This window comes from Dendrobates tinctorius, unplaced genomic scaffold (assembly GCF_039654945.1).
Source record: "Dendrobates tinctorius isolate UK_male_01 unplaced genomic scaffold, ASM3965494v1 ptg000155l, whole genome shotgun sequence".
Classification (NCBI taxonomy): Eukaryota; Metazoa; Chordata; class Amphibia; order Anura; family Dendrobatidae; genus Dendrobates; species Dendrobates tinctorius.
In genome coordinates this window covers 338,957-366,686 of record NW_027361822.1, presented here as the reverse complement: position 1 = coordinate 366,686, position 27,730 = coordinate 338,957, and the positions used below count along the sequence as shown (strand labels likewise).

The 27,730-nt window shown below is 45.7% G+C and overlaps 1 protein-coding gene across 3 annotated transcripts in view; it reads right to left on the bottom strand.

Moving 5' to 3' along the window:
* The window catches only part of LOC141050946 (uncharacterized), a 277,364-nt gene extending 264,986 nt beyond the window's left edge, over positions 1–12,378 (bottom strand). For 2 of the 3 annotated variants that reach the window (XM_073547666.1, XM_073547667.1), the window contains exons 1-5: positions 12,193–12,378; positions 11,887–12,063; positions 11,681–11,804; positions 11,500–11,597; positions 4,703–4,846 (exon numbers count right to left, since the gene is read on the bottom strand). In XM_073547666.1, coding sequence (XP_073403767.1) covers positions 4,703–4,846; positions 11,500–11,597; positions 11,681–11,804; positions 11,887–12,063; positions 12,193–12,378 — 729 coding nt within the window. Of the gene's footprint in view, positions 1–1,799; positions 1,888–4,005; positions 4,104–4,186; positions 4,311–4,393; positions 4,574–4,702; positions 4,847–11,499; positions 11,598–11,680; positions 11,805–11,886; positions 12,064–12,192 lie in introns of all 3 variants that reach the window. The other variant, XM_073547668.1, reaches the window with a different exon arrangement.
* Between the last annotated feature and the right edge of the window lie 15,352 nt (positions 12,379–27,730).

Sequence of the window (27,730 nt, the reverse complement as noted above, 5' to 3'; positions counted from 1 at the left end):
CCCTAATTCCAACCCTAACCCTCTTTCCAACCCTAACCCTCTTTCCAATCCTAACCCTAACCTTCTTTCCAACCCTAACCCTCTTTCCAACCCTAACCCTAACCCTCTTTCCAACCCTAACCCACTTTCCAACCCTAACCCTAACCCTCTTTCCAACCCTAACCCTAACCCTCTTTCCCACCCTAACCCTAATTCCAACCCTAACCCTCTTTCCAACCCTAACCCTCTTTCCAATCCTAACCCTAACCCTCTTTCCAACCCTAACCCTCTTTCCAACCCTAACCCTAACCCTCTTTCCAACCCTAACCCACTTTCCAACCCTAACCCTCTTTCCAACCCTAACCCTAACCCTCTTTCCAACCCTAACCCTAACCCTCTTTCCAACCCTAACCCTCTTTCCAACCCTAACCCTCTTTCCAACCCTAACCCTAACCCTCTTTTCACCCTAACCCTAACCCTCTTTTCAACCCTAACCCTAACCCTCTTTTCAACCCTAACCCTAACCCTAATGGAAAAATAAAAATAAAAATATTTTCTTTATTTTATTAGTTGTGTCTACCTATGGGGGTGATAATCGGGGGGTTTATTTACTTTTTCTTTCATTTTGATCACTGTGAGAGTGATCAAAATGAAAGAATGGAATCTGCAGCCGGCAGATTCGGGCGGGCGCACTGCGCATGCGCCCGCCATTTTCTAAGATGGTGGCGCCCATGAACCGGACCCGCCGGACACCGGGAGCGACAGGGGGACTTAGAAGGTGCCGGGGGAGGTGAGAGGGGTTGAGGGGGTTATCGGAATCTGGCGGGGAGCAGAGGGAATGGGAGGGGGGCAGATGATGACAGCGGCGGCAGATCGCCGCTGTCATTCAGTTGCGGGGGGGGGGCGATCGCCGGTGGGGGAGGTGGAATCGGTGTCTCCAGCCATGTCCGATGCTACAGCAGCATCGGCCATGGCTGGATTGTAATATTTCATCAATTTTCATTGATGAAATATTACTATCGCTCTGATTGGCTGTTTCACTTTTAACAGCCAATCAGAGCGATCGTAGCCACGTGGGGGCGAAGCCACGCCCCCTGTGGCGAAGAACAAAGCCCCCTGTATCTGCGGGTCGGGTGACCTTTCAGTGACCTAGGTCACCCGACCCGCAGGGGGGCTTTAAAGTCATGACGCCACATAGGCGTCATGGGTCGTTCTGGCACGACTTTTCATGACGCCTACGTGGCGTCAAAGGTCGTGAAGGGGTTAATGGTATGACTATCTGAATTAAAGGGATAATCAAAGTTTGAAAATTGCTAATTTTTTGCATTTTTATCAAATTTCTGATATTTTTTATAAATAAACACAAAAACATATCAACCTAGATTTACCATTATCATAAAGTATAATGTGTATAAGATTTTTAAAATTTGGCTCTGTTACTAAGGAGTTAATTGTGGAAAGCCAGCTGTTAATCAGTGTGAAATCAGCAGCCAGGCACCATCAACAGCACAGAGTGGAAGAGTAGCCACTGCTCTGTTGATGTGACATCAGTGGAAGATGCAGAATCATCAGCAAGCAGCAGCAGGCACAAAAGGCAGGTAGAAAGTAACAACCTGCGTGATAGTTCTTAGATCATTGTTAAAAAAAAAAACAATATGGTCCCAAATGGTCCCAAAGAACCCATAATGAATCAGTCTCTACATGAACATCAAAATGTTCATGAGAACACCCCCGAAAAAACCCAAACATCTAAAGTTATTCAACAAGCCAGTGACCGATTAGAGCCTGTGACTTCTCTGCATTTAGTGGTCACTACTCACCTGTGTGGTTATCTGTAGGAATCTCCTCTTTACACCGCTCTTCACCTCTCATATATGTCTCTATAGTATTAATATGGGGCAGATCATCCTGAAATAAATATTGGAAAAGTCACAGGCAAATTGAGACATTTGAGAAGATTCAGGCAGCATCTAATGTTTATAATCAGCTCTATCCTGTCACTTCCAAGTATAAAACATGCACTGAATGGCCACTTTAGTAGATATATAATTATATATAAAATTAAGAGACCACTGCACAGTTTTATAAAAATCAGCTTCTCTACATGTCTGACAGCCATTCCATTCCAGAGTCAGTTGAATTCCAACCAGAGTACACCTCATTCTACTTAATGTGCTTCTGATTAGGTGATCACCTGAACCAAATCTTATTTAACGAAGGAAAGTATAAAAAACCCTGCTGTGGTGTTCACAATCCTCTTGCAATAGGACAAGCTGGGTGGCAAAACAAGTGTTAGTAATATTTCGAAAGTAATAGGAATGAAAAAAAAAAACTTTTAACCATGCCAAAGGAGTTGAAATGAAAAGTCTTGACTGAGGAAAAGAAGTGCTCAATTCTGGCTTTACTAGCAGAGGGACACAGTGAGCATCATGTTGCCTCCATCCTTAAAATTTCTAAGACGGCAGTCCATCAGAACAAGGTGAAGCAGCAGACATTGGGGACAACAAAGCTACAGACCAGCAGAGGGCGAAAACGACTCTCCACTGACCGGGATGACGGTCATCTTATTCGAATGTCACTCAGCAACAGCAGGATGACATCAAGTGACCTACAAAAAGAATGGCAAATGGCAGCTGGGGTGAAGTGCCCGGCAAGAACAGTTCGTAACGGGCTCCTAGAGCAGGGCTCAAGTCATGTAAAGCTAGAAAAAAGCCTTTTATCAATGAGAAGGAAAGGAGAGCCAGACTGAAGTTTGCGAAAGATCATAAGGATTGGACCATTGAGGACTGGAGTAAGGTAATCTTCTCTGATGAGTCTAATTTTCAGCTTTGCCCAACACCTGGTCTAATGCTTAGACGGAGACCTGGAGAGGCGTACAATCCACAGTGTCTTGCACCCATTTTGAAATTTGGTGGAGGATCGGTGATGATCTGGGGATGCTTCAGCAAGGCTGGAATTGGGCAGGTTAATCTTTGCAAAGGACATATGAATCAAGCTGCATACAAGGTTATCCTGGAAAAACACCAAGGTTACTTACCAATAGCCGATTTTTTCGGAGCCCATGACAGCACACCTGAGAGAGAGATCCACCCCGCCAGGTCAGGAACCTACTGAAATATAAGGGCGCTACCTCTCCCCCGCCTCAGTTGGTTACAGACCTGTGTGCTGTCATGAGTGAAGGGTAAACAGTTGATTCCTTCTGCTCAGACAATGTTCCCCAACTCTTAGGACTGGTTTTATCAGCAGGACAATGCACCATGCCACACAGCTAGGTCAATCAATGTGTGGATTAAGGACCACCACATCAAATCCCTGTCATGGCCAGCCCAATCTCCAGACTTGAACCCCATTGAAAACCTCTGGAATGAAATCAAGAGGAAGATGGATAGTCACAAGCTATCAAACAAAGAAGAACTGCTTACATTTTTGTGCCAGGAGTGGCATAAGGTCACCCAAAAGCAGTGTGAAAGACTGGTGGAAAGCATGCCAAGACGCATGAAAGCTGTGATTAAAAATCATGGTTATTCCATAAAATATTGATTTCTGAACTCTTCCTGAGTTAAAACATTAGTATTGTTGTTTCTAAATGATTATGAACTTTCTTAGCATTATTTGAGGTCTGCAAACGCTGCATTTTTTTGTTCTTTTGAACATTTCTCATTTTCTGAAAATAAATGCAAAATTTAGTGCTTGGAAATTCAAAGACATGTTGTCAGTAGTTTATAAAATAAAAGAGCAATTTACATTTTACTCAAAAATATACCTATAAAGAGAAAAATCATACTGATTGAAAATTTTGCAGTGGTCTCTTAATTTTTGCCAGAGCTGTATGTATGTATGTATGTATATAGATAGATAAGATGGGGGACATATATACGAGGAAAGAGCCCAAGATGGGGGACATTACTGCATAATGAGGGAGAGGGTGCAACTTGAGTGCCCTTATAGGATTTAGACCGAACATAAAACCTTCACAGACCTCTGCACATCCTATGGAATATTTCATGACATTTTCTCTCCACCTACCTGATGATCCTGACAAAAACTGGGATCTTCTTGCTTAAAGTCCAGTAGAAGAAGAGGACGGGGGAATCTCTCTGGTGTTGTCTTCTCACTGGATAGAACTGGAAGACACACATACAAGGTCTGAATTCATTCTTTACATGCAGATAATTATAGGCCGTGTGTATTTAGTCCTGTCTATTACCTGGTGATGTGAGGGGCTGGGGAACCTCCACCATGACGTCCTTGTACAGATCTTTGTGTCCTTCTAAATACTCCCACTCCTCCATGGAGAAATACATGGTGACATCCTGACACCTTATAGGAACCTGACACATACAATGATACCGTCATCCCCCCGATCCCTCCATAGCGTTACTGTATAATGTCCCAGCATTCTCAGCAGTGTCACCTCTCCAGTCAGCAGCTCAGTCATCTTGTAGGTGAGTTCTAGGATCTTCTGGTCATTGATGTCCTCATGTATCAGGGGGTGAGGTGGAGGTCCTGTGATTGGGCTCAGGGGTCTTCCCCATCCCTCAGACACAGGAGCCTGACAGCGCTCACTAGAGGTCTTCTTCACTACTGTGTAATCCTGGTTATGGAGAGACACATTAATAAACCTCACTACAGACATTTCCAGAGTCCTCACCTCTCCAGTTCTGTCCATCTGTTATTCCCATAGATAAGAATGATGTAATGTGATGTCATCAGAATCTCTCACCTCTCCAGTAAGCCGGAAGAGGATCTCTAGGGTGAGGTGTAATATCCTCTCCGCCATCTTGTCCCTATCCATCCTTGTAGGGTCACTCAGGAGAATTCTCTTATATAGAAGATCTCCACTGAGAGGATTCGATATTGTAGGGACCTGAATGGGGAGAAGATGACGATGTAACATCATAAAGATCCCATGTAAGAAATCTCCGGAGCTGTTACCGGCTTCACATGATCACTACATCCAGTCATGACCCCGTCCTGCCCCCGGTATAATACACAATCCCATTATAGTCACATGCAGAGATTTATCACAGAACATCTCCAATCCAGCACCAAAAACACAGAACAAATCTATAAGGAAAATCTAAAATATCTGAATCTTTCTTAAATATTTCATAAAAACAAGATAAAGTTATAAAGTGCAGGGAACATCCACAGAGATCGGGATGGCAGAACCAGGGACGTCAGTAACAGATAATGATAGAACATTAATCTAAACTACAGAAAATTGTAATCCCAGTAATAGCAATTGTCTCAGATAGGCGCTGCATAAAATCGAGAAAACCGAGAAGTGGTTCAGTGTCAGGGAAAAAATAATGATTGCAATTACTAAAAACTAAAAATTATAAACTTTATTAGATACAATTCATAAAAACAACGGGTATGTATATTCCCCGTAATACAGAAAAAAGTAAAAAATCGTGGGTGAGCAACTGTGGGAGCCCCAGTAGTATAAGGCATAGTTCACACAGCGTTTGATTCAAAAAAGTTTATATCAATAGAGTGGGCATGCACAAAGCTGCATGAACAAAAGGAAAGAAGTATCGTACAACCCCTGGCAAAAATTATGGAATCACCGGCCTTGAACAACCAACATCTTTTGCAACATTGCGTGATGATTTACCCTCTTTTAAGAGTTTGATAATCCTCTCCTTTGTTTCAATTGACATCTCTCATTATGGAGCCATGATTCATGTCAGTCCACTTGGTGCAACAGCTCTCCAAGGTGTGATCACTCATTTTTAGATGCAGACTAACGAGCAGATCTAATTTGATGCAGGTGTTAGTTTTGGGAATGAAAATTTACAAGGTGATTCCATAATTTTTTCCCTTAGAATTGAGTGACTCCATAATTTTTTCCCTATGCTTGGTTTAAAAAACTAACCATTACTGACCACCACATTTTTTGTTCATGATTTCTTTTAGTGTTTCTTAAAGCCAGAAAGTTGCCATTTAAAAAGACTTTAGCTTTGGGCCATGTCTGTGATCTGCTTTTTTTCTACAGAATTAAACAACTGAATGAACATCCTCCAAGGCCGGTGATTCCATAATTTTTGCCAGGGGTTGTATATACTCGAGCATAAGCCGAGCCGATAAGCCAATTAATATACACATATATACTTGACGAAGCATTTCATAGCGAAACGCGCATCGGGTGTGGTGGGTTCCCCGGGTGTATCCTCTAGGTAACTATACCTCTTTCTGTGTATGTATATTTAATTAGTAAAAAATACTTTTTTACTGCTCGGCACTATCATGTAAAGTATTATTATATGACTTTATATATTTTTGTTGTTCTTTGCAACTGGGAGCACATTTTCTCTATATATTGTTATCTATAGTGACTTTAGCAACTTGTGCTCTTACTATCTACTATTTTGTTTATCATGTGTCCCTTGTTTCATGTAACAAGTGAATCATTATGTATTTAATCATCATTATGATATTCAGTGCCAAATTTTGTATGTGCATAATAGTATAAAACCATTTTCTGCTGACATTTTTGCATACTTGTCCTGAGGTCAATAACCTGGACATAACCACCTTTTGTTTCCTGTACCTTGTGGTATCTACCTTTTGTTTTTATTGTCTTATTGTTCTTTCAATAAAGATTATGTTGTTTATTGTGATATGGCCCTGTGTAAAGCTTTCTTGATGTATTTTTGCTTTATGGCCCTATATGAGGGATATGCTTAGGTGTGTTTTGTGACTTGTGAAAATACAAAAAATGGGTTCTGAAATAAAATGTTTGAAAAAAAGTTAAATGTTCATTTTTTCCTTCCACATTGCTTCAGTTCCTGTGAAGCACGTAAAGGGTTAATAAACTCCTTGAATGTGGTTTTGAGCACCTTGAGGGGTGCAGTTTTTAGAATGGTGTCACTTTTGGGGATTTTCTATCATATAGACCCCTCAAAGTGACTTCAAATGTGTTGTTGTCCCTAAAAAAAACTGGTGTTGTGAAAATGAGAAATCGCTGGTCTACTTTTAGGCCATGTGCACACGATGCATTTTTCCTGCGGATCCGCAGCGGATTTTACCGCGCAGAAACGCTGCAGATCCGCAAAGTGATTTACAGTACAATGTAAATCAATGCAAAAAAAAAAACGCTGTGCAGACGCTGCGTTTTTTTCCGCACGGTTTTTGGGCGGTACAAAAAATGCAGCATGTCACTTCTTTTAAAACCTACAAAAGACAAAATGAAAAAACCCTGCTGTAATTAAATAAGTAAAAAGCAAAAGTGCATTTAAATCATAGAGTTCTTAGTAATACTATATTTGATCAAACATAGCATAAAAGCTGTCCCACCATCGACAATGTGACTCTGTGGTCGGGGCGGTCCTACACTGTCTAATATTAATAACCTTATCATGTGTCAAAGTTGACGTCTGTGTGAATAAGGGCAGTCAAGGACCAGCTCCCAACCACCAATTATTTTCATAAATAAACTCAAGTTATATCGAAGAAATTTTACCACTAACATGAAGTACAATATGTGGCGAAAATTCTCAGAATCACCGGGATCTGTTAAAGAGTTCCAGAGCTATAATCTCATAAAGTGACAGTGGTCAGAATTGTAAAGATTGGCTTTGTCATTAAGTAGCAAATTGGCTCTGTCACTAAGGGGTTAAACAACCACAAGACGGATTTCATCAACCAAAGTATCATTTTAACCCCTTCACGACATTCGCAGCCCATGCAACTCTTACATTGGAATCAATCCATGTCAACATAACACGAGTCATGTAGACTGTTGTGAGTTCATTTTTCCCTTCACCATTGAGGTCTGATGAACTCCCTCCTCTAGTGAAGGAAGGTAGTGAGACTGATTACCAAACACCTGGGCAGCTAGATGATGACTGGGTGGCTGGAATTGAGGACTGGATATAAGGCTGCCGACGCCCTTCTTCCTGGCTGGTGATTTTCATGCTGGATTCTTGGAGACCAGTCTGATTCCTGCATCTCAAAGCTAAGTTTTTCTGCTCTGCTTTGTACTCTTCAGTTTTGTTTTTGTTTTGCCTTGTTTTTTGGGAGTTCTGCCATGGGGTGAGCTGAATTCCATTTTTGTCTCTGATCTGTTGATATTTTGCTCTGTCTTCAGAATATACCTGAGTGCTGATATAGTCTTTTGAAGCCTAGCGACTTCAGGGCCTGTTTTTCCTATCATTCGGTTGGCTCATTTTGATAGGGTTTTTGCGGATGGCAGACAGCAGCTTTCCTATCCTGTCCTATGTAGTTAGCTTGGGCCCCATCATTTGCTTAACCTATCTTTCTATCTGTGTTAGTGTTTTCATCTTGCTTCACCGTCATTATATGTTGGGGGCTGCCTATTGCTTTGGGGTCTGCTCTGGGGCAGTTTAGTTTTTCCCCTTTCTGTCTTTAGGCTATATAGTTCTCCGGCTGTGATCGAGGGGTCTAGGGCACCGTAGGAACCCCCCACGGCTACTGCTAGTTGTTGTGGATAGGTTCAGGGGTCTGCAATCCGATAGCTGCCAACCTCTCTGGTTTTTCTGGACTTAGCTGGTATTTTGTTTTTTCCTCCTTCTGTGACTCATCATAACAGTAGACAATGACCCATCCATTTTTCTACCATAGAGTAAATAGCTGCCATGAAGGGACTAACTTGATCAGTCACAATACGTAGAGAAGCCCTAGTGTCAAAACTTCCATCCACAGATATCAAGAGAACCCAGAATGTGCCAAATAAATATCCTCCACACCATTACTCTACCTCCACCTGTCTGAACTGTGGATCCCTGACAGAGCAGGTCCACGGATTCATGCTGCTTGTGCCAAATTCTGACCCTCCAATCATCAATCAAGATTCATGTGAACAGTCAATGATTTCCATTGCTTAGTAACATTTTTGCTCTCTTTCCTTTTTGTAGGACGGCAATGACCATGGAACTGGTCTCCTGCTGCTAACACCCATCTGTACTAAGGAATGATGGCTGCATTAGACACATTCGTTGAACACTAGCGCAGTATTCATCTGCAGTGTGCATAACTGCACCACATGTTCTCAGAACTATTGTTCACATTTTCCTTGATACGTTGCTTCCATCCACAGGATCCAATATCACTGAATATTTCACATTGATCAGACATTGCTTATCTTCTTTCCAAATCACACCTCACCACTTTTGCAATTGACCCCATCCCATCCCACCTTCCCAACCTCACCACTACACTTATCCCATCCCTAACCCATCTCTTTAATCTATCACTAACTTCTGGTACCTTCTCCTCTGCTTTCAAACATGCCACAATCACACCCATCCTCAAAAAGCCATCGCTTGACCCGAGCGCTATGTCCAGCTATCGCCCCATATCTTTGCTCCCATTTGCTTCCAAACTGCTTGAGCAGCACGTCCACGCTGAACTTTTCTCTCACCTTACATTTAACTCACTCTTCAACAACCTACAATCTGGCTTCCGTCCCCACCATTCCACTGAGACTGCCTTGACCAAACTTACTAACAACTTACTTACAGCCATAGCTAACAGACAATTCTCTATACTCCTCCTTCAAGACCGGTCCTCTGCCTTCGACACAGTTAACCACTGCCTGTTACTACTATTATTATTATTTATTTATATAGCACCATTAATTCCATGGTGCTGTACATGAGAAGGGGGGTTACATACAAAATTTTAGATATCGTTAACAGTAAACAAATTTACAATGACAGACTGGTGCAGAGGAGAGAGGACCCTGTCCTTGCGGACTTACATTCTACTACAGATCCTCTCTTCCTTTGGTGTCAAAGACATTGCCCTATCCTGGATCTCTTCATACCTTGCCAACCGCATATTTAGTGTTTCCTACTCCCATACTACATCTTCATCTCGCCGTCTCTCTGTTAGTATCCCTCAAGGCTCTGTCCTAGAACCCCTTCTCTTCTTAATCTAAATCTATACCCTTGGCCTGGGATAACTCAAAGGCTTCCAGTACCATCTATATGCTGATGACACTCAGATTTACCTCTCTGGCCCAGATGTCGCCTCTCTGCTCTCCAGAATCCCAGAGTCTATCAGCCATATCCACCTTCTCTCGCTTCTTCAAACTCAATGTGGACAAATCTGAACTAATTATCTTTCCTCCATCTCGTATACCTTCCCTGCCTGATCTATCACAATAAATGAATTCACACTTTCCCCTGTGACGGTAATCCACTTTCTTCGAGTAATCCTTGACTCTGCCGTCCTTCAAACCACACATGCAAGCTCTCGCCACCTTCCCGTTACCTCCAGCTCAAAAATATTTCCAGAATCAGTCCTTTCCTCAACACTCACGCTTCCAAAATGCTTGTGCATGCCCTAATCATCTCCCGCCTCGACTACTGCAACATCCTCCTCTGTGGCCTACCTTCTAACACTCTCGCACCCCTTAACTCTGCTGCCCAACTAATTAATCTCTCTACTTGCTACACTCCTGCTTCCCCTATTTGCAAATCCTTTCACTGGCTCTCAATTTCTCAGCGTATCCAGTTTAAACTACTAACACTGACCAACAAAGCCATCCATAAACTTTCTGCCCCATATATTTCCAAACTAATCTCTCAATATCTTCCCTCACGTAATCTCCGGTCCTCTCAAGACCTCCTTCTCTACGCCACGCTTATTTGCTCCTCACCCAATCGCCTCCAAGACTTCTCCCGAATATAACCCATGCTCTGGAATTCTGTGTCCCAACACGTCCGGTTATCCACCACATTTGGATCCTTCAAACGGAACCTGAAAACCCATCTCTTCAAAAAAGCTTACAACCTGTAATGAGCACATGGCCTCCTCAACACCATCGGAGCTACTGCAACCCCCGACCTACTGTCTCCTCCCCCATAATTCTGTCGCATGTAAGCCAACAAGGGCAGGTTCCTCTTCCCTCTGTACCAGTCTGTCATTGTTTTGTTTTGCTATAAATGATACTTGTATTTTGATGTACCCCCGTCTCATGTACAGCACCATGGAATTAATGGTGCTATATAAATAAATAATTGATGACACCATTCTCAGTATTCTCTTCACCAAATCACCATTCTCAGTATACTCTTCACCAAATTTACATACTGGTCCTGGCAAATCTAGCACCAATGACAGTGTTCAAAGTCATTTAGACTGCTCAATCTTCCCATCCTGAAATCTGAGTCCTCGGATTGATGTTGAACTCCGCGGTCATATGTCTAATAAGATTCAGATAGGAGTGTGGTAGGGTTACTATTACATTGACAGTTCCGTATAAAGAAAGAGTCAGAGCTGTATAACATGGTCGGGGATCACATCGCAATGTTTGGAGAGCCAGTGGCTCTCCTAACCAGAGCGCGACAGTTGCAAAGAAATTTATACTGTCATGCTCGAGTGGGCAGAGCCGCTGGACATTCCAAGCATTGCGATGCGATCCCAGTCATAGTATTCGGCCATCTGACTTTTCCCTTATACTGGTGGATAAAAGTAGACTGAACACAAGACCTTCACAGCCGTCTACACATCATAGGGTAGATCTCATGACAATTTCTCTCCATCTACCTGATGATCCTGAAGAACTGTGAGAAATTCTTGCTTACGGTCCGGTAGAAGTAGAGGACGGGAACATCTCTCTGGTGTTGTCTTATCACTGGATGAAACTGGAGGAAACACATACAGGGACTGGGTTCATTCTTTACATACAGATAATTTTAGGCCGTGTGTATTTAGTCCTGTCTGTTACCTGGTGATGTGAGGGGCTGGGGAACCTCCATCATGACGTCCTTGTACAGATCTTTGTGTCCTTCTAAATACTCCCACTCTTCCATGGAGAAATAGACGGTGACATCCTGACACCTTATAGGAACCTGACACATACAATGACACTGTCATCCCCCAATCGCTTCATAGCGTTAATGTATATTGTTTGAGCATTCCCAACAGTGTCACCTCTCCAGTCAGCAGCTCAATCATCTTGTAGGCGAGTTCTAGGATAATCTGGCCATTGTCTTCATGTATCAGAGGATGAGGTGGAGGCTCCTTGATTGCTCTCAGGGGTCTTCCCCATCTTTCAGACACAGGGGCCTGACAGCGCTCACTAGAGGTCTTCTTCACTACTGTGGAATCCTGGTTATGGAGAGACACAGTAATAAAACTCACTACAGACATTTCCAGAGTCCTCACCTCTCCAGTTCTGTCCATGTGTTATTATCATAGATAAGAATGATGTAATATGATGTCATCAGAATCTCTCACCTCTCCAGTAAGCCGGAAGAGGATTTCTTGGGTGAGGTGTAATATCCCCTCCACCGCCATCTTGTCCCTGTCCCTATCCATCCTTGTAGGGTCACTCAGGAGAATTCTCTTATATAGAAGATCTCCACTGAGAGGATCCGATATTGTAGGGACCTGAATGGGGAGAAGATGATGATGTAACATCATAAAGATCCCATGTAAGAAATCTCCGGAGCTGTTACCGGTGTCACATGATCACTACATCCAGTTAGGGCCCCGTCCTGCCCCCTGTTCTAAATGGGTCACCGAGGAGGAAAACTAAACAAGCTAAGTCACAGAAAACCAGAGAGGTTGGTAACTATGCAGATTGCAGACCCCTGATCCTAACCACACAACTAGCAGCAGCCGTGGAGCGTTCCTACGATGAATCTAGACACCTCGTCACAGCCGGAGGACTAAATAAGCCTAAAGCAAGAAAAGGGGAAAACTAACTGCCCCAGAGCAGACCCCAAAGGAATAGACAGCCCCCACACATGTATTGACGGTGAAACAAGATACAAACACAGGAAGGAAAATAGGCTGAGCAAACGATGGGGCCCAAACTAACTAGAAAGGACAGGAAAGGAAAGACACTGTCTGCAATCTGCCCAAAAAACCCTACAAAAATAATGGCCAACATTTCTGATAACAAAATTAACACTGAAGTCACTAGACTTCTCCCACTATATCAGCGCTCTGAAATATTCTGAGACAGAGCAAAAAAGAGGCCAATCTAATAAGGGACAAATAGCAAATTGGCAAATACAGATAAATAAGAGTGGAAATTCAGCACAGCCCCAGCCGGGGCTGGCTGACCACACAGAAAACTGAGTAGACCAACAAAATCAAGTGTGAACATTAGCAGAAACACTTAGCTTGAGATGACTGGAACAGAGCTGAAAACCAAGACCTGAAAAGCCAGAAGGAATCACCAGCACCAGAATAGGGCGTCGGCTGTCTTAAATCCAGTCTGAGATTCCAGAGATCCAATCGTTATCCTCATCATCAGGTGGCAGATCTCTACTAATTAAATCAACCTCACTACCTCCTGTTACCACCAGAGGGCGCCCGGAAGGAAAACTCACAACTGGTAGACCAGAAAATGAGTTCACAACAGCCCCCGGTATAACACATAATCCGATTATAGTCACATACAGAGATTTATCACAATGTCTCCAATACAGCACCAAAAATACAGAACAAACCTAAATGAAAAATCTAAAATATCAGAATCTTTGTTAAATATTCCATAAAAACAAGAAAAAGTTATAAATTGCAGGGAACATCCACAGATCGGAAAGGCAGAACCGGGGACGTCAGTAACAGATAATGATAGAACATTAATATATGCTACAGAAAATTGTATTTCCAGTAAATCTGATTGTACTAGAAAGGCGCTGCATAAATGGAAAAAAACGAAAAGTGGATGTGTGTCAGGCAGAAGTAATTATAACAATTACTTAAAAGAAACAAAAAAGAAACTTTATTAGACACAATTCATAACAACAATAGTTATGGATGTTCCCAGCAACACAAAAAAAGTTAAAATTGGTGAGTGAAGGGGAAGCATGGCCGGAAGCCGGGAGAGACAAATGCAGCAGAGACCTAGGAACCAAACAGCATAAATCTTTCTAATCTAGCCTGTTTACCCTACCATCTGCAGCCAAAACATGACCTCACTCTGCTGCAACGGGTGAAACCCTTTGAGCTCGCTATTCTGTGCACTGACGCCATCACCTTAGACCTACTTGTAGCATATCGAATGAGCAGTCATCCCTCACTGACCTGGAAGTAGCATACAGCCCTCATTGACAAGATGGAGTGAAGGCGAGTCCCCCAAAGCCGCATGCCTGAGGGTTAGATCCCAGTATGTGTACGGTAATACCCCCTCGCGCTAATTCCCTGCAGCCACAGCTAAGAGCTTCCCTTTGCTTGATGGGCATTCATACAGCAGAAAAGGGCAGCAGTTTTTTACCTTTGTAGGTCTCAGAACTAATGCAGCAAACTCACGTAGTAAAGATGGCGGCAACACAGGTGCAAAATACTGATGAGACAACAACTCACAACCTACCACCTTCCCTCTTTCTTTTCTGTTTGTAACTCTTCTGCTTATCTATCGCTTCTTGCTTTCTTCTTCTCCTGAACATATACCGTACATATATGTTGCTGTTAGATCACTGACTAAGAGACTGTGTTGAGACAATTAATATTCTGCCTTCAATATACGTTCCACGTTAAGGTTCTAGTGTTAGGGTTGGCGGAACGCACCAGATATAAATAGAAGGTGCGTTCGCCGCCCGGGGTCCACCGTGCGGTAGATGACAAGACCGCTGCTGGACAATGGCAGAAACGCTAGAGGTGCGGTACAGCGCTCGGGTTAACGTCACCCGAGAGCATAGGATCGGCTCTATTCAGACACAGAGACACCTAAACACAAAATAGAAACAGATGCTGGCCCTGTTAGCCTCACAGGGTAACCAGTGAGTGGCGTTGCAGCCGCAAACGCCAATGATCGCTGCAGAGGGCAGCACGGCAGACAACTATAACTGCCGGGCGACGGTGCCGGAGAGCCGGACACCGACGGACGCTAGTGTAGGTGCGGTAAGCACAGTGGCGTGTAGCTTGCCACAACCTGGCGCTGACTAAACCAACATTCTGTCACCATCCGTTATGTCAGAGGGAAGGGGTTTCATAATAAGTCAGTCACCAGTCCATGCATCCATCACCATACACACATATAAATCTTAGTCTACACTAGCGCATGGCCGAGCCGCCATGCGGGCTTTTTATAGCCATGCGTTTCCGGGACCTTCCAGTACCCTGGAAAGGACCAATCAGATCCGACGCAGGACCTGAGCATGTGACCCCTGCTCTCCAGTGAGAGGTCTTGTTACGGGCATGCCCAGTAGCACGGCACAAGGACTTAGCCTCTGGAGCGGTTCCCTGCAGGGCAGGTTGCGCTACCATTGCTGCACCAGAGGTGGCAGCAACATCCAGGCTCCCAGAACGAGTCTGAGCAGCACACCTGGCTCGCCGTGATTGCTGAGCAGGACCCAGAGCGACGGAGTGGAATGGGAGACTGCTGAATGTGCGGCTCTGGATTCCTGCTGTGCAGAGCCAGAAATCCGGCGCCTAACATCTAGACTGTGTGCAGGATCCTTGGAAATAATAATACTGTACATTGACATACTCTTTCATGGTGATTGTCATTATTTAGGCACTGTTAGTGCCTTGGGGTTGTCCCATGTGCTTCTTTTGTAAATCAATAAGTAAGGAAATTAAAAAAAAATAATAATAATTTGTGGCTGAGCAACCTTGGGAGCCCCAGAAATATAAGGCATAGTTCACACAGTATGGAAATTTGACAATAGAAAAATGAAAAAAAGTGTTTATGAACCAGTATTCATTAACATATAGACATATATCCAAACAAAGTAACTTGTGCAAATATGAAATGGATGAAAATCCCACAAAGGAGGCACAAACAATAAATAATTGGTAACATTAAAGTCACCAATCAAACCCAAATTCTTCGTCAGGGATGGGTGGAGAAGGGATAAGGAGTAGGAAAGCAGAGGGGATAAGGAGTGGGAAAGCAGAGGGGATAAGGGGTGGGAAGCAGAGGGGATAAGGGGTGGAAAGCAGAGGGGATAAGGGGTGGGAAGCAGAGAGGATAAGGGGTGGAAAGCAGAGGGGATAAGAAGCAGAGAGGATAAGGGGTGGGAAGCAGAGAGGATAAGGGGTGGAAAGCAGAGGGGATAAGGGGTGGGAAGCAGAGAGCATAAGGGGTGGAAAGCAGAGGGGATAAGAAGCAGAGAGGATAAGGGGTGGGAAGCAGAGAGGATAAAGGGTGGGAAGCAGAGAGGATAAGGGGTGGGAAGCAGAGAGGATAAAGGGTGGGAAGCAGAGAGGATAAAGGGTGGGAAGCAGAGAGGATAAAGGGTGGAAAGCAGAGGGGATAAGGGGTGGGAAGCAGAGAGGATAAGGGGTGGAAAGCAGAGAGGATAAGGGGTGGGAAGCAGAGAGGATAAGGGGTGGGAAGCAGAGAGGATAAAGGGTGGAAAGCAGAGGGGATAAGGGGTGGGAAGCAGAGAGGATAAGGGGTGGAAAGCAGAGAGGATAAGGGGTGGGAAGCAGAGAGGATAAGGGGTGGGAAGCAGAGAGGATAAGGGGTGGGAAGCAGAGGATAAGGGGTGGGAAGCAGAGGTGATAAGAGGTGGGAAGCAGAGGGGATAAGGGGTGGGAAGCAGAGGTGATAAGAGGTGGGAAGCAGAGGGGATAAGGGGTGGGAAGCAGAGAGGATAAGGGGTGGGAATCAGAGGGGATAAGGAGTGGGAAGCAGAGAGGATAAGGGGTGGGAAGCAGAGAGGATAAGGGGTGGGAAGCAGAGAGGATAAGGGGTGGGAAGCAGAGAGGATATGGGGTGGGAAGCAGAGAGGATATGGGGTGGGAAGCAGAGAGGATATGGGGTGGGAAGCAGAGAGCATATGGGGTGGAAAGCAGAGAGGATAAGGGGTGGAAAGCAGAGGGGATAAGGGGTGGGAAGCAGAGAGGATAAGGGGTGGGAAGCAGAGAGGATAAGGGGTGGGAAGCAGAGAGGATAAGGGGTGGAAAGCAGAGAGGATAAGGGGTGGGAAGCAGAGAGGATAAGGGGTGGGAAGCAGAGAGGATAAGGGGTGGAAAGCAGAGAGGATAAGGGGTGGAAAGCAGAGAGGATAAGGGGTGGAAAGCAGAGGGGATAAGGGGTGGAAAGCAGAGAGGATAAGGGGTGGGAAGCAGAGAGGATAAAGGGTGGAAAGCAGAGAGGATAAAGGGTGGAAAGCAGAGAGGATAAGGGGTGGGAAGAGGAGGGAATAAGGGGTGGGAAGCAGAGAGGATAAAGGGTGGGAAGCAGAGGGGATAAGGGGTATCGATAAGAGTGAGGAGCTTAGCCAAACATTTAAAGTGCAAGTAGCTGGGGGGGCGTGGCTATGTAGCCGAGGAAGGAGGACGCATGCTGTAGGAGCTCCTGATCATCCTGCTTGTATCCTGTTCTGACGGCTTGCTACTGTGATATACCCGGTGGCGTTTGGTGCCTCTGGACACGGGGACCCCCCTGGACCCCCATGGGAAGACGCAGGACGGCTCTGGTGAGCTGGCAGCCAAAGAGGCTGGGACGGACGGCGGGGCCTGCATGAGGCGGCGGCCATCTTAGACTCGCGCTCATCAGTGAGAGCGGCGACGCCCAGCTTCCATCGCTGCAGCGTTACCGGGCGGTGATCTGCATCCTGAGAAATTGAGGGGATACGCGGTGAGTGCCATGGAAAAATTGGGCCCTGCGATCCCCCCTCCTATTGATAGACTCACTTGCCTGTTGGCGCCATTACCGTGGGGAGACAAGCCGCACGCCCCTCCCCATACTCGCCGTCCCAGAGACGCACCGAAGCCAGTCTCAGCCTGCAATGAACTCTAGGGTGTAGTTAGTTCTCTTCTCTGTGCGCACAGGACCTGTGATGAGGTCACAGGAGGGGAGGAGTCATAAGATCATCATGTGACTCCTGACTCCTCTCCTCCTGTGATGTCATCACAGGTCCTGTGTGCACAGAGAGAAGAGAACTAACTACACCCTAGAGTTCATTGCAGGCGGTGACTGGCTTCGGTGATCAGGGGCCTCAGTGTATGCAGGACGCTGCTGTGCTGGTTGTCATGGTGCTGGATGAGTGAAGTTTATGTGTGGGGTCAGGAGGGGTTTACAGGGAGGATGTAGCAGAGCCGTGTGTGTACGGAGCAGAGCAATGTGTGTACGGAGCGGAGCCGTGTATATACGAGGTGTACGGAGCGGAGCCGTGTGTGTATGGAGCAGAGCCGCGTGTATGGAGCGGAGCCGCGTGTGTACGAGGTGTACGGAGCAGAGATGCTTATAGAGCGGAGCTGCGTGTACGAGGTGTACGGAGCGGAGCATAGGTCCCAACCGTCCCCATTCCCGCTGGACAATCCCGATTTCAGGTCCGTATCCCGCCGTCCCGGCCGGGAAGCTTTCTATCCCGCGATCGCGGTGTATGACCGCAAAATACAGCACTCTGAGCCGCACATCACGTTCCACCGGAAGTGACGTTCTGTAAGCTGACCGCCGGAAATGACTGCTGACCTCATTTCCGGCGGTCAACTTATAGCATGTCACCTGAGGAGGAGATAATCGTTCGGGACTCCGCAGGAGGACAGAGAACCGGCGGCGGCGCATTAGCGCTGCATACAGAACAGCATGTCACCTCAGGAGGAGGTAATCATTCAGGACTCCACGGGAGGACAGAGAAGCGGCGGCGGCGCATCAGCGCTCCGTACCCGGCTCTCACTCTAACAGAGATGATCATCCTAGATCCTGCCTGACTCTCTCTGTCACATGCTGCCGTGGCGCATGGAGCGGCAGCATGTGAGAGCGAGACAGGCAAGATGGGATCTCATATGTTAGAGAGTGAGAGCCTGAGCCGGGTACTGTATGGAGCACTCACTTGTCCACTGGGCCGGGGGGAGGGATTGTTTACAGCCTGGCCAGAGAGTGACGCAGACAGGGCTTAGGCGCTGCACTGTGCCAGCCATTTCTTTTCATATTCTCAGTGCTTTGGATGATGTGGAAACAAATGGCTGGCACAGTGCAGCGCCTAAGCCCTGTCTGCGTCACTCTCTGGCTGTAAGCAGTGTCTCACTTGGCTGTCATGCCTCAGGACTGAGAGATTAGTATATGGCCACTCACCTAGGGTCTTGACTGTCACTGTGATCTGCTTGGTGAGAGGAGGGGGCAGGTTGATGAGCACCAGGTCCACGTCCTGGTGCAGTAATACGTCGTCGATGCGGCTGGGGTAAAAGGGCACAGTCATCTCCTTGGCGAGCTCCTCGGCCTCCTTCTGCGTCCTGCCTCTTAAAGCCTTCACAGAAAACCCCTCCTCTTTTACCAAGTTTGCATTAATACTTTAATTCATTACTTTTAAATAAATTTATTTTTTTTTCTGTTTATAATTATTGTTTATGAAACAGTGTGATCAGCAGTGCTAAATGGGTGCGGTTGGGGTGTGGATATGGGCATGACTTAAAATGGGTGTGGCTAGGGGCGTAGCCTAAAAATTTGCCTTCTTCAAAAGTTCTGCATGGAAGTTGCTCCTGGGCCATAATCATTAAACTTTGCCCCCCGCTGTGCTTATAACTGGAGGGGAAGAAACCCCGAAGTATACACCTCTAGTTATCCTGGTGTGCCGCACCGCCATTGATCATGAATCAATCTAAAAGATCGTCAGCAGCAGAAAAATTAAAAGAATTTGCCAGAACCGACCCCTCTGAAAGTGCACAGTCTCTCAGAAATAACCCTTAACAAGTTCAACGTAAATCGTTCCTCTGGGGGTGAGGAGAATGAGCAGGAAGAACTGACCCTTAAACAAGCGTCTGAACAGTTGATGCAGGCCATCTCCCTAACCAGGACATCCCTGACTGGGAAAATAGAGGATGTTTACACTGAGGTGGGGAGATTTTGACAAGATATGCAGGCCATGAGGGGACGCATCACAGAAGTGGAGACAAGAGTGTCCCAGGTAGAGGACACTATCACACCTATGGAGGCCAAGTTAACAAAGGTGGCGGGCTGTATTAACGCTTGGAAACTGTCATGCCGTCTCTACATACTCACCCGGCCACTGCTCCCACGCCGCAGCCCGACATCCACAAAGGTCACCTCTGACAGGCTCGCGGCCAGCGGCGTCTCTGCATGTAATGCGCATGCACCATAGGCCACGCCTCCCTCCTGCTTCTTGTGCTTCGGCTATGCCCTGACCCGGAAGCACCTCCCTGACCAATGGCAGTCCAGACAGAGGCATATCAGGCCGCTTCCCCCTGAGGGAGGTGCCTGATCGTTGTGTTTCCTAGCACACTGGGCCTCGCTTCATCATGTGCTGTCTGCAGTCCCGTTCTCGTCTGCTCCCTGCAGCAGCCTCTCAGTCCTGCTATCCGTGTTCCCTGCTGTATTCCGAACTCCTGCCTCCGGTGCTCCCTCCGTCCTTCTCCAGTCCTGCCTGCGGTGTTCTTGTTCCATCCTGCTCCAGTCCTTCCGTCCTACTCCAGTCCTGCCTCTGGTGTTCCTGTTCCATCCTGCTCCAGTCCTGTCATCCTACTTTAGTCCCGCCTCCGGTGTTCCTGTTCCATCCTGCTCCAGTCCTGCTGTCCTACTCCAGTCCTGCCTCCGGTGTTCCAGTTCCATCCTGCTCCAGTCCTGCCGTCCGCCTCTAATCCTGTCTCCTGTGTTCCTGCTCTAGCCATCCCTCCATGTTCCAGTCTACTGGCTTACTCCATTCCTGTCTCCTGTGTTCCAGCTCTGTCCTGTCATCTACACTTCAGTCCCTCCACGTTCCTGTCTACAGTCTTACTCCACTCCTGACTTCTGTGTTCCAGCTCTGTTCTGTCATCTACACTTCAGTCCCACAGTCCTACTCCAGTCCATCCTGAGCCACCCCTCTCGGTACTCGAATCCCTGGGCCTGCTCCTAACGGTCCCTGTATAGGGGTCGGTTCCACCTGGTAGCTCGCCCGGGGCCCCTCGGTGCCAGGGCCCAGAGGGTCCACTCCCGGAGATTCCGGCTCCAGACCAGCCACGCTAACAGAAACAGAAGGCGGACGATCTGGAGAACAGAATGCATCAGAATAATATCCGTGTCATCAGTCTGCCGGAACGCTCAGAAGGTCAGCATCCTGAGCAATTTCTGGAGGGCTGGCTTAAGACCTCTCTGGGGGATGAATTCTCCTCAGTATTTGCTGTTGAAAAGGCTCATAGGTTTCCTGCAAAACCCCTTCCTCTGAGAGCCCCGCCTAGACCTTTCCTGGCACGTCTCCTCAACTGTAAAGACAGAGACACCATTCTGCGTCTCGCACGGCAAAAAAGTCCCATCAAGTTTGACAATGCTGTGATCTCGTACTTCCCAGATTTTTCCATGGAACTTCAGAAACATCAGGCACAATTCATTAAAATCAAGAAACGGCTCAGGGAGAGGAACATTATGTATTCAATGATCTATCCGGCCCAGCTCCGGGTTGTCCACGGGGGTACCTCCATGTTTTTCACGGATCCAGCGGAGGCGACTGAGTGGCTGCGGTCCCATAAGGGATCCCCTGCAAAGGAATCCTAATGTGCCTCCTGTTGGTCTGAATCTTTCAAATAAAGGCCTAATTGGGGCTTTCTCGGCGGGTTTCCAGTTACCAACAATACCGGACACTGTATTCAGTGATGGTATCCCCTTGTTTGCTTTTTGATAGGGGCGTGGGACTTTGCTCCCAAAATAGTGTTAGGTTCTTATTCTGCTTTTTTTTTTCAAAAGTTTTAGTTTTAATTGTTATTTAGGTAAAAGTCGCAGACAATGGCAGTCCTGTTATCTATGTGATGGCTCTAAATTTTGCTCGGGCACTAATATGCATCATATCCAGATATACAAAAATGGGTTCTGAATTAATATGCAAGACCTGGAATGTTGTGGTGCTAATAAAATTCTGGATATCTTATAGCCTACATATTGTAATATATTGCTTATATGCTTTGATATAGTGTGGTCACTAGACCAAGGGTGGAATGTATTGCAAATATGAAATATGGTTGTTTGAATCCAAACACTATATATTGCAATATACTACAGTGTAATATCATTGATGCTGAACTTTGACACTGAGCCACAGAGCGTTTGCTCTGTGTTAATGCCGTAAAGGTTCTGTCACACTTAGCGATGTACCAGCGATCCCGACCAGCGATATGACGCGGTCAGGATCGCTGGTGCATCGCTAAGTGGTCGCTAGTGAGCTACCACACAGGCAGATCTCACCAGCGACATCGCTGGGGTCAGGGGTCGCTACTTACCTGTCACACTAGGTGATCCTGACGTCCTCCCGCCCATGTCCACGCTCGTCTCTCCACAGGAAGCCCAGCAGGAAACAGACGACGAGAAACGGTCCAGGACGTTCTCGCGCGATCAGCGACAGACAGCGGGGTAGCCGGTCGGAGGTAAGTATCAAACATAGCGATGTCGCTAGCAATATCGCTATAACGTCACAAAAACCTGTGACGTTATAGCGATATTGCTAGCGATATCGCTTAGTGTGACAGGCCCTTAAGACAAGGTTGATTGTTCTGTGGTCTTTGAAGCTGTGTGTTTCCAAGATTCATTATCCTGATTTGCACACAAGTGACCACTGTGATATTTGCTTTGACTGAATACTTTCTTTTTTCTATACCCTGCCAATGGGAATTCTGCAAGGAGTTTTCCAACTAATTCTGTGTGGTATTCTAATATATGTAGGGGTAAGAGTTGTGTGGTGTTTTCTTACACATGTGCTGGGAAAAATTACAAAGACAATAGGAAAAATAACTGTACAGATAATGAATATTTATGCTGCTTGAACAAGGAAGTCTTGTGTTCAATGATAGTGTGATGCTCAGAGACAAGGGAGACCAAAATGTTTTGATGGTTTCATGTAGCAATGGTCATGCATGACATCAATAATCAAGGACCGATTGTGATACAAATGAGACATGTATGAGTGTGTGCCTGGGTTACGATAGGTATCCAGTTTTCAGAATAGGTGATTATGGAGGTCATGCTCCCCATATGCTACCATCTTAGAGCGTTATGCTATGATCATGAAGAGTTAACTTTGTGACAAGCAACATATGGGGGAACTTTGAACAGCGACAGACAACCTTGAAGCATTGTGCTATTGTTGGAGGACATGCCAGTGTGCACACACCCTAAAGGGCCAGTCACACTAAGGGATATCGCTAGCAATATCGCTATAACGTCACTGGTTTTGTGACGTTATAGCGATATTGCTAGCGATATCGCTATGTCTGATGCTTACCTCCGACCGCTCCCCCGCTGGTTATCGCTAATCGCACGAGAACGTCCTGGACCATTTCTCATCGTCAGCTTCCTGCTGGGGCTTCCTGCTGTGGAGACGAGCGACGCGTGGACGCGGGCGGGAGGACGTCAGGATCGCCTCATCTGACAGGTAAGTAGCGACCGCCGACCCCTGCTATGCCGCTGGTGAGATCTGCCTATGTGGCAGCTCACTAGCGACCACTTAGCGATGCACCAGCGATCCTGACCACGTCATATCGCTGGTCGGGATCACTGGTGCATCGCTAAGTGTGACAGTACCTTTAGATTGTAGTAATCTATAACAAACAGACCTTGAAGTCTTGTGCTGTCATCAAGACAACCTACTGCGCAATGGCAAGATACTGATGATTCAGCCTAAACGTACTGCACAGATGTGATAGGGGAGGATGTGGAAGTTGTGTATAAAAAAGGGGACCGGGTTCAGCGAGGTAGGGACATTTCCAGAAGGTATTGTGGATGCACGGTTTCTGTGATGACAAGACCAGAGTATTTCCTTCTCGCTGACACTGTGGTCCCTCCAGTGGAGAAGTGATGTTACAATACTTGGTAATGTATTGATGCTTATTTCTCTATGTACTATAATTCATATTAATTGTATGATTCACATGAAATGAATTAACAGGGTAATATATCTGCCATTCCATAATTCAGCATTATCCTGATGTAATCTTAATAAATTGTTACACTATTGTTTTACCATAAAACTGTATTCAGTGTGCCTAATTTGTATATTAGTGAGTGTTACGTAAGTAAGGGCGTACCCGCCCTGTCACTTTGACGTGGTAAAACAAATGTGAGGGGTATTAAATCTCCCTGGAAGAAAATTAAGGTGTTCTCACAGATTAGGCAATATCGCCCCCACATTATGGCCTTGGTTGAGACACACCTGACCAGGGACACAGCTCGATGTGTGCAAAAACCATGGGTACAATGGTTTATTCATGCATTTCATACCAGCTATTCAAGGGGGGTTTCACTACTAATACATAAGGACGTTAAGTGGGAGGCCAGGGAAGCCCGGAGGTATCCTGAAGGGCGTTTATTTGGTGCGTCAACATAATACAACTAATACAATATTACAGATTCGTAGCTTAGATGGTACTTTGGTGTCCTCAACTGAAGAAATACTGAGCTATTTTCATGATTATTATAGATCATTGTACAACTCTAAGAATGACGTTGATAGCCAGGGATGTCTAGACTACATGTCGGATATAACATTTCCCACATTAAGTCCTTCCCAGCGGGGCTTTATGGGCGCTGAATTCACTTTGGAGGAGATAGAGAACGCCATAAAGGACAAGGCCTCTGGGAAGGCCCCTGGACCAAATGGGTTCCCCATCGAATTGTACAGGAAATACCGAGATATTAGCGCCACTTTTGTTGATGGTGCTTCAGAGGATTTGGGAGGGGGGAGCTATGCCAGAGTCCTTCTACGAGGCCACTATAATAGTGCGTAAAAAGGAGGGAAGGATCCTTTAGACTGTGGATCTTATCGGCCCATATCATTAGTGAATGTGGACTATAAGATTTTTACGAAAATTTTGGCCACCAGGTTGAACTCAATCATACTGGAACTTATACACCCTGAACAAACCGGTTTTATGCCTGGTAAGAGCACTTCCATCAATATTAGACGAGTCCAGTCGGTAGTCCAATATAGCTGTTTGGTGCCAAACAATAAATGGGCATTGGCATCGCTGGATACAGCCAAAGCTTTTGACTCCTTTGAGTGGCCCGTCCTCCATGCATGTTTACAGAAATATGGATTTGGTGACAGGTTTCTAAAATGGGTTAATATATTATATATGAAGCCCAAAGCCTGTGTCATTGTAAATAGTTCCATATCTGAGTCCTTTTCACTACATAGGGGAACCCGTCAAGGGTGTCCCCTCTCCCCGGCCCTTTTTGCCCTTGCGACCGAGGCATTGACAATTCGCATAAGATCTTGCCCTAATATTGAGGGTATAGAAATAGCGGGTTGTGTAGACACCATAAGCTTATATGCTGAAGATATGGTGACATTTATGGATAGAGCGGAGGAAACACTGACAAGAGTGATTTCCACTATAAATAAATTTAATAAATATTCCGGCTTGTATATAAATTGGGAGAAATCTGCCTTGAAGCCTCTCTCCCATGCCCCAAAGCCACGACTTGAGACTCTCTCCTCATTGTCCATTTTATCCAGTTTTAAATATCTGGGTGTTTATATCTCTCAAAGCAGCACATTTGATTCGCAGCTTAACATACATCCACTGCTGGAGATGGTCAAAATTAAATTCACAATTTGGAGTAAACTCCCGCTGTCTAAAGTGATAGTACTCCCTAAGCTCAGCTATTCTCTTCAACACAATGCTGTGGTGGTGCCCAGGTCCTTCTTTTCGAATTTGGACTCCCAAATTACATCCTTTATATGGGGGAAACCAGGCCTAAACTCAAGCTGTCCACTCTGCAAAGACCTAAAAATGGGGGGGGGGGGGCAGCGTTACCAGACATTTTTCTGTATTATCTGGCTGGACAGGTCCGAGGTATAAATAAGTGGATGCCCGGTGATTATCTTTCTAACTCTGAGAGTCACCTGCTTCATGCCGCATGTGCTAATTGCCCACTGGTCTTTCTGGAATCGGAAAAAATAAATGTCCCTTGTCTGTTGCCCTTGCTTCGCCTGGCGCGGTCGGTGTGGAAACAGATTAAGAGGGTGATTGGATTTGGGGGACATTATAGCTGAAATGCCCTTATGGAATAATTGTTATTTTCCAGTAATGCTTGAACACCCAACAGCCGAATTCTGGACACAATACAATGTCTCTACGTTAGGTGATCTACATGATCATGGAACCCTATTGTCTTTTGAACAATTACAGGTTAAATGTGATGTCCCGAGATCCCAATTTTTCCGTTATTTGCAATTGAGGTCAGCCTTTCAGTCACACATGAGATGTGTGGGTGTAGACAATGCTATTTCGTCTCTACCTCTGATAGGAATCCTTAAATTGCAGGGTCCCCAGGGTCTCATCTCCTCTCTGTATACATACATGCTGTCAGTAGGGACAGAATCCACCATAGATTCGGTTAAGGGGAAATGGGAAAGGCTCATCCCTGGTGTACAGAGAGAGGAGTGGGAGGAAATTCTGGAGTCTCCGATCGGGATGTCTCCATCTATTAATAACAGAATGATACAGCTATATATCATAAACCAATCATATCTGACTCCGACTAGACTCTTTAAGATGGGCTGATTTCAGTCATCGGAATGTTTAAGATGTCATTCATTAGAGGCAGACTTTATTCACATGATCTGGCAGTGTCCTATTATTGCACAATATTGGAAGGAGGTGACATCATTATTAACTTCCCTGGTACACGCTCCTGTCCCTCTTGAGCCACTGATTTGTTTGTTTGGGGTATGGGATGACGAGACATGGGGTCAGTATACTGGGAACTTTTTATGGGAGACGCTATTAATGGCACGAAAGGTACTGGCGCTGCGGTGGATGGGAGGCTCATGTCCCTCCCTTAGGATCTGGATTGACCTGGTGAACTCGATTATCCCGTATGAGCGTACACTGTATCGAAACAAAGGATGCCCGGGTAAATTTGGGAAGATCTGGGAGAGGTGGAATTCCTCTCATCTTAGGCCTGTTTCATACGTCTGTCATCGGCGGTCAGTTGAAATCCGCCAAAGGTTGAAAGTACCTGATCCGTGACGGACGTCAGCAGAGTATGCTGTAGGAAGGATCCATGGTATAAGGGAAGTGGCGTAATTTAAAGCGACCGCGAGTAGTAGGGAGATTGCGCGATCCGGGACTAGGAGCGGAGATCGCGCAATCCGGGACTAGGAGCGGAGATGAGAGAGAGACTCCCGGGACGGTAGTTAAGGGTTAAAATGCTTCCCGGAGTTAAAATAGCGGACCGTCACAGCAAAAAAAATTGCAGGAAAAGCGGATCCGCCCCTTTTTTGGCGGATCCGTTTTTTTTTTTTAATTGGCGGATCTTGACTGATGGAAAAAAACTGATGTGTGAAACAAGCCTTACCCTGTAGAGTGGAGATGTCGCATGATAAATAGCTGATTGTGTGGAATCAGGCTGCGAAATAGTAGTTTTGTAGTTATAGTTATGGTTTAGAAATTAGATAGGCTTCATCACTTGAGCAACAATATGAAGACAAGTGTAATTTAATTAATATTATGTTTTATTCTGCAAATTTTGCTTTGCATTTAATGCTATGTGAGATATATATACTTTATACAGTATTTATCACCATGTACAAGTATGTATGCTGTATACCCTGTGGTTTAATAAACAAATTTAAAAAAAAAAAAAGTGCGAGTAGCCAATAATAAGGTACATATAGTGGCACCAGGTGTTTTCAATGCAAATATTAAGTATTAAGAAAAAGCGTGTGCTGTGTACTCACTGACGCACGGGCAAAAAGAACAGATCAGTCTGTCAGTCTATGGAAGAAAAATCTTGGCGCCGGTGTGCCCACAAGGTGGCACCAGGGTCAGGAGACTGTCAGAAAACAGGGTATCAGGCGAACTGTATTAAAGTGCACACACAGAGCAATCGTGTAACTGACCCTGCGGTCACATGTGCACAGGGTCAGAGACATCAGGA